Below are 14,641 nucleotides of genomic sequence, written 5' to 3'. Positions count from 1 at the left end.
CTGTTTAGCAGGAATGTGAGTGTGCAGTGAGCTTACAGCAGGGATGGCTAAATAAAATCTGGAAGAGCATCTCCCTGTACTTAAAATTAAGGATACTCTTAAGTTGTTTGCTGAAATGAGGTCAGACGTTCGTCACTTTACAGGGTCGAGCTCTAAACTAACATAAGCTGTTTCATCTCTCCCTTGACACTTCAGTCTTTTACTAATTTATCAGCATCCTAAAGCAGTGTGTGAAGTTGCTGCAGAGCAGAAGTGTTTCAGATACAAATAGCAATTGTTAGCCTCTTCCCTCTGGTAAATGGCAGCAGGCAGAAACCTCTCTCAACCTGCCAAGAACCAAATGTGGGACACAAGGAAGAATTATTGGTGCATGAAGCTTAAAGAGAAAGGGGACAATCCTTTGCTGCAAATAATGTGTCCAGTAATTTCTGTTTCCTGAGTCTTCATTTCTGGTGGAAATAGCTTAAAACAAGGAGCATGAGACAACAGAAAGGATGTGTGCAGGAATAATTTGAATCTAATAACAGGGCTAAATGAAAGGTACAGAGGTTAGAAGAAAGGTAGAAAATCCCAGGAGGCAGAGGAGTGGTGGAGTGTTCACAGCAAGCAATGGAGAGTCAGAGCTCCTGTGTTCTGCCTTCCCATTCATAGCAGGGATCTGGGGCTCCACAGCCTGCCTTGTGTGAAACAGACCTTGCAATATCGTTTTGTGCAAAATCTATCCTTCTGAGCTATCCCACTGTATAAAAATTACCTTTTAAGTGGCTAAGTAGACACCCAGCTTTATTCCTTTCTTCTTATTTCAAGAAACAATGGGAGTAACAGCACTTGCCTGCCTTACTAGAGTGCTGAGAGCTTTAATTAATGTCTCTAATTCAATTTGAACTCCTTGAATAAAAGGCGCTGCCTTGTGACAGCAAAGGTACTGCCTAAAATAGAATATAATTAACACACAGATATCAATCATGATGAAATTAAGTGTACATTCAAATACAACTTGCACTTTACAGAAAGTACTTGCCTATTTTTCCTCCAAGAATCTTGAAGGCTCATAAGACAAGGAGCATTTAATGTTCTAGGCTGAATTCAGATTAGAGTAAGGCCATCTTAAACCACCTAACCAACTAAAAGGGGATGTAACAGAAACCTCCATTTGATGGATGTGCCCTTCATGGTGGACCATGCTGGGAACTGTAATGTGTCTCAGAGTCAGGATATCAAACTTCTTCTCCCAGTACTTACTCACAGGGAACTCTAGCCTGTGTCCTAACTCACCCTCCAACCATATTTATTAACAGATGTCACGACTGCATGATGGTGTTTATTGACTGTGTTTATTGATCATGTTTATATCATTCTTGATCTGACCAGAAGGACCCAGACCCCTGCATTGCTCTGTAGTGCTCCTGAGCGGATATAGGCTTTGTAGGTTGGATTTTTTTAACTTCTGCATTACAGATTTTACTGACACCTTGAGATGGTTGTCAGTCATTGCTTCAAGGGCAGGACCACCTGATGAGTGGTGTGGGCAGCAGGGCTGCGTTTTGCTACGTGCCATACCCAGGTGATGGGTTCATGATCCAAGTAGTCAGACAAATACTGTTGTACCTCCATGCTGATAGTTTGAAAGTGAGGCAAAAAAGCATATGAGAGTGCTGCCCGAGATCACAGAGGTTGACTGGGGCAGAACTTAGCAGAATGATTGATTTCTGGAGCAAAACTCAGTGTCTGACTCCTCAAGGCTTCCCCTTTAGTGCAGAGACTGCTTCTGGCCGGATTTAGCTTTAGGTTCATCTTGGGTCTCCTACTCAAGGTCTATATACTTGGAGGCATCACCTCCCTGCTCCTTCTTCCCCCATCCCTTTTGCAAAATCCCCAGAACATATCTTACATCAGTGGAGCCCCATAAAGACACCTAACAAATTAATTTCAGATTCAAACTTGTTAAGAGTTAGATTGAATGCACCTCACAATATTGCCTTAGACACAAAATAATCCCACTTTAGTGAGCTATATAGCTTCCATGGGGACCAGTGCTGTGGTGTGTATTAATCTTTAATGTGAAACAACATCTCTACAGCAGCTACAGGGGGGAAAAAGATACTACTAAAAAATTAAAGTTGATGGTGTGATAGTTGTCTAGACCCAATTGCACTCTACCATCCTCCATTGCCTCAGGCACCATTCCCTGCTCCCAGCACTGATACAGTCAGCTTCCAGACTGGAGATGTGTCCCTTTCTTCTGGTGATCTCAAGGCATCTTCTCCCCATGACTTAACCCTTGGTTAAGAGCCACCACAACTCTAAGCATCCTGACTCTAACTTTGACCTTAAAGGAAAGGGAGGGAGGATGAAGAGGTGCGTGGAGAGGTATTAGTGAACATCTCCTCTCTTTTGTAAGCTGGTATTCCCCCAGTGTGTGATACTCGTGCGTGGGAGGACGCTGGGATTTCTCTGAAATCCTTTTCATTTGGCTCTTCTCGTATTTCAGTTTGCTCTTGCACGGTGCTGGGAACTTGAGGTGAGCTACCACTCTGCTTTGGTGTGTAAAAGCTCCCTTCCTCTCTTAGCAATAGATATTCAATAGGAAGTGAAATGTTTGAAGGATCCAGGCTAGCTGGCGAAGGAAGTAGTATGGTTGAGTTTAATGAACAGACAGCCAAGCGAGCTTGGACAATGTGTACAGAACAACTGATGGTTATCAGCAGCAAATCTGCATACCCACCTAATGGCAAGTGTGCTGAGTTTGCAGCTGCTTCCTGCAATGGGCCAGTGCAGCAGAGCTGCAAGGAGCAGCAAGGCAGCAAAGTGGCCTGGATGGAGAAGCAGGAGAAACAAACTCCTGAACTAGAATTTGGAAACACTGGAGGTGGGATTGATCTGGGAGTATTCCCCAGTAGCCACCTTGGGCTCATGATCACTGTGAGTGGTCTCTGGAAGCAGAGATGTATTGTATCCCACTTGAAATATGCTCTGTTTCCCTCAGTGTGGGGCTAGAAATTCCCCAAACTCCAGGTTTGTAGGGTAAGGTAGAACTAGTCCTTCCTGAGAGGTGAGGGACTGGAGCATCAAGAATGGCCACATTTATGGGTGAAGCAGGAGTTGGTGGTGAAGGCTAGTATTAAATACATGCCTCCAGAAGAGGAACAACGTCCTCAGTCAGCAGCTACAGGTCCCATTAGCTTTAATATCAGTAATACTCTATCAGCAATTAGAAAGAAGTTGATCTGTGCCCAAAAGAAGCAAACCCTCGTTGACTTTCCCATCCTTCATTTTCCTTCATTTCTCCATGTGACACAACAGCCGAGTGTCATTTCTAACCAGACTGACTCAGCTCAGCTTTGTCAAGTGCTGCTGAGCTCCCAGCAGCTCACCAGACACAGGCTGGGCTCTCGTGCGGGCTCCCACGCCTGGCTCCTGAACTCCCTGCCACGCCAGCCCACCCTGAAGGGTTTCTGGGGATGTGTATTTATATTGACAGAAATCTCAGTGTAGCAGAGCTGGCATAGCCTGATTTCTTCTACTTTAATGAGTAGCTGCAGTCTCTCTGTGGTCTATTCTACAGAAATAGTTGGGCATCACTTATCCCGAGGACAACTTTTAGCCAGGCTTGTGCCCCTAGAGCATGGGATGCAGTCTCAAGTTCACTCTGCTTGCCAGGACATGCCCACCATGTTGGCACATCCTCCACAAGACCCAGCGAGGCAGCCAGATGGACAGGAGGTGGGCAGGGGGAGGACCATACCCTGCCTATGGAGAGGGCTTTCTCAGAGCAGCACCAGCCACTCCCAGCCATGAGGAGCACAACCCAGCAGGCTGAGCCGTGCTGCAGCCGTGCTGTGGTTGGGCAGCAGCAGGGGAGGGGGTCCAGGCCCAGCGCAGGGTGCCAGCCGAGCCAGCCACTGACAGAGCACACGCAGGGCACCTCGCCAGCAGCCCGGCTGAGGAGGAGGAGGATGATCTCATGGCTGAAATGCTGGGGATGGGAGTCAGGAGGCCAGGGCTCTCTTCCAGCTGCATCGGTGGCTCGCTGCGTAACCTTTGGCAGGGCGATTCACCCCTCTGCTTCCCTTCCCACTCATCAGATGTCTTGTCTGGCCGTTAAAGCTGCCGGGGAGAGGAGCTGCTTGCAGCAGGGCTGTCCACAGCCATGGCTGGGCGGGGGCTGGAGCAGGACAGCCACTCTCCCCCCATGGGAAGAACAGCGTGCCCTGCACTGGGTGGTAGGAAGCATCCCCCCAAACTCCCTGCTAAATCTCCCACGCTGACTGTGCGTGTTCAGTGGGTCACCCCACAGAGCTTTGATCTTGAGAAGAGCCTCGAGGTCCTCCTGTAGTCCAAATAGCAACAGACCTGTCCCCGTCCACCACACACGCACCTCCCAAACAGCCAGGCAGGAAAGCAGGTTGAGGTGATGATTATCTTCCAAATTTTGGCAGGAATTCATAGCTCTGTGTGTGTGTCTGTGCCTGTGTGTCCGCACTTGCTCGTCACTGAAGCCCCAGTAATTATTTTGGTATATTTCTTTTTTGGCAATGCTTTAAAGTAAGAGCTGTGTCTTTATAGATTGCTCAGGTTGCATGGATTATGGATTACAGATCATCAGAGAGACATGAAAGCAGGAGACGTGTTTCTCTGGCACAGCATTAAAGGGACAATAAAGGGGTAATTGTAGCCTAGGGTGCGGCCACCTTCTGTGCCCAGCCTTCACTCGCCTCTGCAGCCCTGCAGAGAACTTCACGAGGGGAGTGATGGAAGAGCTGTGGTGAGGATGTCTTAGGTCAGGACCTGGTTATTTCAGCAGTGATATACGCTCAGGAGGTTAAAGGCACCACTTAGGGGTGCATGAGTAAAACACTGCCAAATACTCTAAGCTGTAACAGAGGCAGACTGAAGTCTTTTGGAAGTTGATTTTTCATATCTATTTTCACCCTGAGAGACAGTTGTCAAAGGATCAAAACAATTCCCATTTTTAAACTCTCTCTTTCTCTCCCTCCTCCCTCTCCTCCCCTCCATTTCTCTCTCTCTCGCTTTCCTTCCTCCTCTTCCCTCTTTTTTTTTCCAACAGGACTCCACAGAATGGAGCAAGAATGAGAGGAAAAAGGCAGACAGAAAAGCATGAACTGGAGGCTTGTTGAGTTCCTCTACCTCCTGTTTATATGGGACCATATACTAGTACAGCCCTCCCACCAGGATCCAGCTGCTACCAACCAACATGTCTCCAAGGAATTTGATTGGCTTATTTCAGACAGGGGGCCTTTCCATCACTCACGGAGCTACTTATCCTTTGTGGAAAGACATCGTCAAGGATTTACAACCAGATATAAAATATACAGGTACGTTGGTTTCCTACAGCACCTGTAGCTGGGATAAGTTGTTAGGTGGTGTTAGGTTAGCCAGTTCCCATGGGCTCAAGACTCATATTCAATAGGAGACGCATCATTGTCCCTGTTCCACCTGGAAATGCTTCTTTGGTTCTTCATGGTCCTCAGTTGACAATGAAAACTGCTTCAAAGACTCAGAACTAACTCTCTGATAGTGAGATGAAGGCACTGCAGTACCATGGCAATATGCACAACACAGGCTGAGATAAAAAGGGACCAAGGGTGTGGGTGTACTTTGTGGTGGCAGATAAGTTCATAGGCAAGTTCACAGGCATGTTTTTCAAACCAGTGTACCTGAGGGCAGAGCAGGACCCTGTACCAAACTCACACATGTGACCTGTCGATAGCTTAAGATTCACATGGGCAAGAACAGACATAAAGGTGTCACGACACACATCAGCATGGCAGTTCTCCCACTGGTGTGTATGAGCCTTAGCTGTGTCCTGCCTACCACAGACCTTTGCAGACTATCTCCATGTCTGCGTTGGACTTGTCCCCAGAACTGTGATATTGGTTTAAGAGTCTTCTAATTGAAAAAATACAGAGAATTGGCAGAATTTGGTTTGAAGCTTTTATGTTACCTGTTTCAAGCTCTTCTTGCCAGCTGTGCTATCCAGAAACATGCCTTTCTTTTTCCATGTTAACATGAAAATCTGGGGTGCTGATGTGATCCTCCTATGAAAGCACCCAGCTCTTTGGAGCACAGGGGAATAAGCCAGAAAGTATCATGAGATTTGCCCTAAAACCCAAAGGGACTGCAAAACTCTCCTGGGCATGTGCACATTTACATAATTATCTGGTCCTGTTGTGCTTCAGAAAGACACTTGCAAACACAACCATGCAAACTGTTAGGTAGGGAAGTGCTAATGAATAGCCCACTGGCAACGAGCAGGCAGATGCACGTACCCGATGTCAGGGGGATGGTGAGGCAGGGAAACCACGTGTGCAGGCAGAGTTCTCCACGGGCAGGGAGCCAAAAGCACTTGCAGAATAATAGTGGCTTCGTCTATACGTGGGGAAGAAAAATGAGCTGTGCCTGTCCCATGGCCTCCAGGGAGTGCAGCATCCCCTCCCCTCGCACCAGCCCCCAGAGCAAGGGCAGGTTAGCGTGGGCTGAAGTATTGTCCTGGCTTGTCCTCTTCATTCAAAACAGCTCAGGGGGGAAGCCAGCCCCAAACCCAAGAGATGATGCTGCCACGCTTCCACCAAGGATGCCTCGCTGGCTATGTTTGCACAGAGGAGTGGAGAAAACATGCCTTTTTCAAAAAGACCTTCTTCCTGGTTGTGGATCCCCCAGCTCTGCCCCTGCCCTGCCTGACACCACACTCTGATCCAGTCTGCCCATCTCTGCCCCCCGTGATGCCCCTGGCAGCGGCTCTGCCCTTTGCTAAAGAGCTGCTCAGCCCTGAACGCCACCGCAGCAGTCTACAGGGGCTGCAGAGGGAGGGAAATGCAGGCAGTGGATGTGTTCAGACACATCTAAGAGCTGTCACTGTAGGTCAGGCCAGAGATCCATCAAGCCTGGGATTCTGTCTCGAAGAATCATGGAGAAAGGGATCTGGAAGGACCTTGAGAGGTCACTTAATCCGTGTCTCTTCCTGAAGGCAGACTCAGACGTACCTGTGTCACAGTTGACAAGGGTTTGTGGGTAACCTTTCCTGAAAGGTTTCCTGTGATGAATTTACACCCAGAGCAGGCAGCCTGCTCAACAGCTTTGCTGTCCCCACGTCCTGGTTTTGCTGGAACACCATCCTAGGTCAGTCATGGTCTGCAGGCCGTTAGCAGTGTGGAGTCAGTCAGGGCAGCTCACAGGTGTATCCCAGACCACAAATGTCACACTCAGCATAAAGAGGGAAGTTCATTTAGGAGGGGACCTCCTTGTGGGCTCCTGCTCTTGCTTGGGCTTCTCCTGACCCTGCTCCTGAGGCTGCCTTCCTGTTCACTGTGACCACTGTATGCTTGCTGGGCTGAGTATAACTTCATTTACTTTATACTGGCATTGGTATTAGTTTTGCTGTTTCATTACATCCATTTTCATTTCAACCTTTTCCTAATTCCTAGATCTCCTTTCCCTAATTCCCCTTCTTGGGTGGGGAGGGGTGATCAGGTGATAGAGCAACTGCTGTAGTTTAGCCCTGGATATGGGTTAAATGTAGATACCTCATTTTTATAAAGGAAACTCTAAACATCTTGTTTGCATGTGAAGCCTGTGGTTTCTAGTTTTATGTGCTGTGGGGTGACGAAAAAAAAATTCCCTTTGTTTTGTAGGAGACTGGTAAAATTTGAAGGCTTATCTTGGTTCAGAGTGAACTTTATCTATGGGAAGTAGAAAGAGATCTGCTCTCCATTTCTGCTGGATACTGCTAAAGCCTTTATGAAAGATACTTGTAACATGGGGAAGAAATAATGTCTTCCTTCTTCCAACATGGGAGAAGATGGGCAGCGTCTTTCTGCATGCATGGGAGGTGTCTGAGAAGGGTCTTGCAGATGATCATAATGCTCAGGAAGTCACAAAAGAAACTGAAGATGAGACAAAGTCCAGTGGAGGTAGTTAGGGAGAAAGTTTGAAAAGATACAGGGAGGCTGCAAGGGCACCTAGAGATGCATCTCATGGCCAAATACTAAACACTAAGCTGAAGGAGGTAGCTGGGGGCTTGGGGCAATGCAGCCATGTGTGTCATGGTTTGAGCTGCTGAGAGCTTTGGAAACACTCTTTGGGACTCACTTTTGCTCCTACTACAATCAGCCTGCTCAGTAGTAAGGAGGAGGGGAAAACCTCCAGTGCTTCAGCCGAGCAGATGGAGCCATTAGGTAGGAGGCTGCCTAGATGTTGGAGGATTGTTTGGTTTAAATATCTGTCCCTGTTGGCAGAACTGGTCACTTAAAAACTGGGCCTGTGTATTTTTTAAGGAGTGTCAAAACCAGTCTGGCTGTGGTGAATCAGTGGAGCCACAGCCAGTTCTAGCAGTTAAGAGCTGGACTCTGAGCACACACACCCTCCAGAACGTGTCATTTTGCTGAGACCCACAGGGGTACAATCTCATTTCGTGGGCTTCTTAAATTGACTTCAAGAATCTGTAAAGCTGTTGGGATTTTGTCAACTGTTTAATTCCAGTGCAGAAGCCTCTTTCCTCCCAAATGATGTCTCTCAATTGCTCTTTGCACTAGACTAGCCCAAGGGAGGCACATATTCTACATTAAGGATATCACTCCTCTCTTTAGAAAAGCAGCTGCCATGGAGCATGGGGATTTTCTGTGTCACCTCCTCTGTCAGTGCTCCTTTTCTCCCATACTTTTTCTGGTTGACTGTTTGTCCCTTGGTCAGACAGTTCCTTGGGGCAGTTGGGATTTTGTTGAATGAGGCTTGACCTGACTGCTGCTCTTCTCCTAGGGCCAGTAGCAGCAGACATCAAACCAGCTACAGCGAGCAAGGATTTGGAGTGGATGTGAAATTGGGGACCTCACCCATCCCTAATTGAAACACTGTCACCTGCTTAGTGGTGATTTCCCCAGTGTCTTGCTTTGCAAGAGCCTGGACACAGAGCATTAGGACCGTGTCATTTACACAGAAAACCCACAGAGATAAAGCCCCTGCCAACACTCCACAGCAGCATCAGGCAGAATGCAGCATGTGCTCAGTTTTACAGGTGATGTTAAAATAGGAAGCAACACCAAACTAAACCATGCAGTGCTCCTCCTTCCACCACAGCTCAGTCCAGAAGTCTGTCAGCACCAAGTGAAGAGCCTGGTTTAGTGAGCAAGGCTATTTTATATATTGCATAAGCAGAATTTCTGTAGAGCATCATAGCTGCTACCTTTTCATAGGATGCCTGGATCCAGATCTACCATTCCAGCATGGAAAGGCAGTTTGCTGTTGCAGTTTCCAAAGACTCATCCTCTCCTGTGTGTTTCATTTGAGTAGATTTTAGGTCTCTTCCTTGCAAAACCTGGATGACTGGTTTTCCTGATACCCTCAGTCAAGGTTTGCACCTTGTAAGTGTATTAGGAGAAAGGCAAGCAAAGGGGGAGATGTTTTATATTAAATCATGAACAGTAGGGGAAGATACAATTCCATTAAGGAAGCACATTAATCAGCATCGATTCATACTAATAAGGCGAGTTTAGGGGGGGCCTCTGGCAGGAAAATGCTGCTTTGATCATTATCTGTGCACTCTGATGCTAATGCAGATAGGATGGCAGATGCTGAGAGTGGTTTGTGGGATGTCTGAATATTCATTATCACTATCCTTGTTGTTCCTAGTCATGAGAGCCTTGGGTACTAGGTGCTGCATGAAGGCTGGAAAACAGATGAAGCTCAGCTTGGCTTTGGGACTAAGGCATTGCTCAGACCAGAAAATGTTCTTGTTACCACAAGTCAGTAGTTAACAGCTTCAGTCCACTTCTTTTGATGTATATTGTCATGTTGTCCTTGTTTCTTCTCCCAGAAATTGATTATTTGGCTATAAGGTAAAATAAAAGAACCAACAGAGCATGAGAATACACTATGCAAATAGCCAAGGCAGGAGCACTGACACAGAGGCATTTCACTAATGATGCTGCTCAGTTTAAGCAAGTTCTAGAGAAAAAAAAGCTCTTTTCTAGAAAACCATGAGGTTTTGTTATTCAGTGGCAGAGGTGAGACATGAGATGCAAAGAGGGAAGTGGTGAGATGGTTTCTTCCAGCTGGGTAGACAGGCTGCCTCTTCCCACAGCAAAGAAGGGACAGGAGACACCACCTTGGAAAGAGGGACTCAGTTAGACTGGCAGAGAGGTAATGCAGGTAGCATCCCTATTTTTGCCCCAGGCTGCTGGTGTGGCTGTGGGCAAGCTCACTTCGTGCCTCAGTCCCCCCAGGAGAATGGGAGGTGACAGCATCTGCCTGCTCTGCTTTGCTGGGCAGACTTAATTAAATGCTGCAAGATGTATGGATGTCAGGGAAAAGAGAAATATAAAGTGGATGATCACACAGGACTGGAAGGGGAATGTGCATGTAGGAGAAGAAATGTGGGTTTTCCATGTGTGGGAGTTTAATTCCATTTTCTGAAATGACAGTAGGGGCAGAGAAAGCTGGTTCTCTGTGTAAGAGGAGGGAAACCCTGGGGTATAAAAAGGAAATCTGCTTGCCTTGCAATTTCTCCTGCAGTGGGACCACTTAGAGGCTGCCTGATTTCACAAAACCTGTAAATACAGAATAATTCTGAGGCTTCTTCCAAGTCTGGTTAAAATGAACCAACAGATTCAAAACTTGGTGGGGCAGGACAGCAAACCAGCCAGTCCTGCCCCATGCCTCTGCCTGCAGAGAGACAGGGCAAAACGTAGACTCCTTACAGTAAGGTCCCATGGTATAAAAAAAGGAAATACAGCTCCTGAGACAGGAAGGGTTGTGAGTAACTGGTTGCACAAGCTAGCTATAAAATGGTTAAAATGGTGCCTAACAAGAAAAAAGCTGGTTTAAAGCTGAATTCCTCCCTCCTCTCCCCCATCCAGAAACTGGTTCATCAGGAGAGTGGTGCAGGTCTGGGACAGGTCAATGGAGAGATGAAGGGTGTCTCCATCCCTGGTGGTTTTCAAGGCTTGGCTGGACAAAGCCACAGCTGATGTGCTCCAGAGCTGGTGATAGTCCTGCTTCAAGAGGGAGGTTGGATTAGGGACCCCCAGGGTCCCATCTAACCAACAGCTCTGTGATTTCCCTGTTTCTCTGTTTCAGAGTGGACAGTAAACTGGGTGCTCATAAAGGGATTTGCACTGCTGAATGCATCCAGCCACACTAGAGATTTTTATTTAGTCCTAAAAACCCCACAAATCTGAGCAGCTACGTGCTCTCTAAATATGTCATTCCCTTGGCGAAGAGAAGAGAATTATCATGAAGCAAGGATCTTTGCTGTGCACAGAGACTTGGAAATGCATATGCTGTTCTGCTGCTTAAATTTTCCCTTTGAGGTAAGAAAACTAAAAAAGGAGGAAACAAAAAAAAAATTGGCCTCACAAAACCAGCCCACAAAACTTTCAAAGTTTTATGGTACCACGAATTAAAAACAATGAGCCGGATTCTTCTTGACATAACTGTGTGAAGCTGTTGACTTCAGGGAAAATTCACCAATTTATTGGCTGGAGAACCTGTTCTAGCATATCCAGCATTGCCCACTGACCCAGGACCTGCATACACAGCACCAGCGTTTCTATGGCTGGTTGTGTGGCTGGGAGCATTATGAGCTTTTATTATTTCTAAGCAAAAGCAAAATGTGACTTCTGAATTCAGGCACTGGCCTTGGGCAATCTGCCTAGTGAATGTGATGGTTCCATGACTGGTTTTAGCAGCTTCTATTTACAGAAGTTTTGCCTTTCCTGACCAGACCAACCTTCCAGGCAGGTTTCATGCAAACCTGGGATGTCCACGCCTGAGGAACTGATCTGGCAGAAAACTAATCTGGCCAGGAAAAATAAAGAAAAAAAAAAGTTCATTTTCAGCTAGATCACTCTTCTGGTCTTATTCCTTGTGTGATCAGGTGATAGTAAAGGCACAGGAATGTGTGGCTGGAGGCAGGAAGGGGACGAAGGGGACTAGTGAGACTGCTGTTTTCAGCAGCAACATGGATTAAAGTTGAAGTGGCTGTGAAAGTGCACGCTAAGTTTGGGAGAGACAAGATCTATTGGAACTGCTTCCACCAGTTTTTCAGTCCATTCTTCCTTCATCTCTCCCCTCATCATGCGCTCTCTTGGCCATCTCTATTGCATTGGATTGAATCTACTGGTCACCAGAGCTGTACCAATAATTGTTTTTGTGGTTCATTGGTTGTACAGAACAAAAGTAACATTTAAATTGGGTTGATCTGAAATGAATGTTCAACTTTTCAGTAAAATGAAAAAATCAAAACATTTCATTTTAGGCTCAGTGAAAGGTTTAAGCTTTGCTGTTGTTTTCCACTGGATTAATACAATGAAAACAACTTTGTTTTTTCAGTGTATAAAGTGTAAAAGTTCATCTCGAAACACAAAGTCAACCAATGCCACTTAAAAAATGTCAAAAGTGACACGTTTTGATTTTGTGTGTGTTTTGTTTACCTGGCTGCTCTTCAACTTGCTCACCCAATTTATGTTGAATTTGCAAGTAGGTTTTGTCCTAATAAAGGGGAAGGAGGAAAAAAAAAAACAAAACAAAACAAAACAAAAAGAACTGGTTGTCCTTATTGTTCAGTCTGCAACTCTGAAATCTTAGAATTGCCCAGGATTCAGTTCTGACTTCCTTGGGCTCAGGTTTTAGCATTTTAGGATAAGGAAAAAATAAGAGAGAAGAATTTCCCCAGCACTGCTGGGCAAGGGAGGCACAGTGAAGATGAGCAGGAGGATCTCAGCTTTGCTGTGGGAGGGCTCACACTTGTTTAAAATGAAGCTGGGCGCTGAGACTTGGCTGCTACCGACTGAGACAAACTGTACAACACACGTACAGTCATAGTTCCTCTCCCACATACAGATCCTGGCAAGTTCTCAGTTCTGTTCCAGTTGTTTGAATGCCTGAAGCATTCAAAAAAGCACCGTGAAGGTTCTTCTCAAACAGCATTAAGGTGATGCTTTGCACTGGTACAAATTGATAGGCACTGTTAGGCTTTTTTCATCTTGGCTTTGGCTTTTTTAGTCATGCTGAAGTTCTGCTGACAAGGTTTTCCTATTAGGTTTTTATCTGTTTAAAGGGGACATCAACTTTTATGTTTTCCAGTCAGAGGCAAGGCTTTTTTAGGAGAGGCAACGCAGCAATTGAAGGACAGAGGGAGCTGAGATGAAAGGAGGCTCTTGCCTCTGTGTGGAATGAGCAATGGAAATCTGTACAGCGTTGCATGGCAAAAAAATACCCAATCTCCATAGTTTACATTATGCATGTAAACGAGTGATGTACATTGGTTTGTAATCAGTAAATGCCTTGTAAAGAAATGTGTGCAAACCAAAAATTTAAATCTATTTCCATAGTGCAAGTAAACAATGAAGCCTTCTAGTGTTCTCTTCAATGTAAATGTTAATCTGAAATAGACATTACTAGGAGTTTATGCAACTTTACAAGAAAGCCACAATTTACATTCCTGTCTCACCAGCTCTAACCCAGCAGCTTGGCAAACAGGAGCCAGGCAAGTGATGGACATGAACCAGCCAGTCCCATCACGTAGCCTCTCCTTCAGCCACAGCCTTCATTCTCCATGCAGGACCAGTGCTGTTACATCTCCTGCATAATGCACCCTCCTGCCTATGGGAAGCTTTTAATATATTTGCATAAGCAGAAAAAAAGGCAGGATTGGGGGAGGCAGGGAATGGCTCAGGCTGAGCTGAGCAGTGCTTAGACGTCGGGGTGCTGGGCTGAGCAGAAAGGGAGCTCGGGGCTGGAGAGGGAGCTGCTCTGGCTGTGTTTGGATTCAGATGGTGAGGGCTGGGGAACATCCCTGCCAGCTGCAGGCCCTGACAGAAGGACACACCTCTCCTCCTCTTTGATATGCTCGAGAACAGAGGGCAAACAGAAAGATAAATGGCACTGGGCTTTGATATGCTCAGTGCTGCTACAATAAGGGATGAGAACATCTGGGCAAGCTTTGGGAGGAACAGACCCTCATCTCGATGTGACAGCACACACCTAGACCATGGGGAATAGCTCAGGAGCCATGCAGTCACTGTGTTCATGTCCCGATGGGATGGTGCTTGTGGTTGGGAGATGTCAGGTCCTCTGGAGAAAGGTTTGCACATGAGCTGTGTGCCTGGGGGGGGGCATATCACTGCCTGGCTGCCCTGCCTGCTGACCTGGGTAACCTCTGAGCTGGATCAGCTGAGCGTTAGCTCAGAGCTGCATGCTCAAGCACAAAAATACCCTTTCTGAATGAAGTATTTTAATTGTGCTCCCAATGAATCCCAGGAGCAGCACAGACAAATATTTTTTATAGGTGCTGAACCTTTTTCAAGAGATCCGCATCCAGCTGGGCTAGGAGGGAGCTTTCTACACAGGCCCCTCCAAGACCTTGCTTGGTGGGGGGATAGCTTCACTTCTGCAAGAGAGGTGGAGAGGTGGAGGGCTTTGCCAAGCTGGGCTCCCGGGGCTGCTCCCCAGCACCCTGCACAGCAATGACTCTGCATGTTCATCTCAGGTTTATTCAGACCAGCAGACTATGGTCCAGTGGCTTGGGAGCATATTTAAAGGCTAACAAGCCAAGGAGAAGCCTTCACTTTTTTTTTTTTTTTGAGTAGATTATTAATTCTGCTTTTAAATAAGGCAGATGCTTATT

General features: G+C 46.5%; 1 protein-coding gene across 1 annotated transcript in view; it reads left to right on the top strand.

Annotated features, from left to right (window-relative positions):
- Nucleotides 1-5,058: 5,058 nt before the first annotated feature.
- Nucleotides 5,059-14,641, top strand: part of BRINP1 (bone morphogenetic protein/retinoic acid inducible neural-specific 1) — a 60,998-nt gene continuing 51,415 nt past the window's right edge. The window contains exon 1 of the mRNA XM_008943848.1: nt 5,059-5,336. Coding sequence (XP_008942096.1) covers nt 5,119-5,336 — 218 coding nt within the window. The 5' untranslated portion in view covers nt 5,059-5,118. The remainder of the gene's footprint in view (nt 5,337-14,641) is intronic.

Source organism: Merops nubicus, unplaced genomic scaffold (genome assembly GCF_000691845.1).
Source record: "Merops nubicus isolate BGI_N331 unplaced genomic scaffold, ASM69184v1 scaffold11247, whole genome shotgun sequence".
NCBI lineage: Eukaryota > Metazoa > Chordata > Aves > Coraciiformes > Meropidae > Merops > Merops nubicus.
Note: the sequence above shows the minus strand (reverse complement) of the source record. Positions and strands in the feature narration are given on the sequence as shown.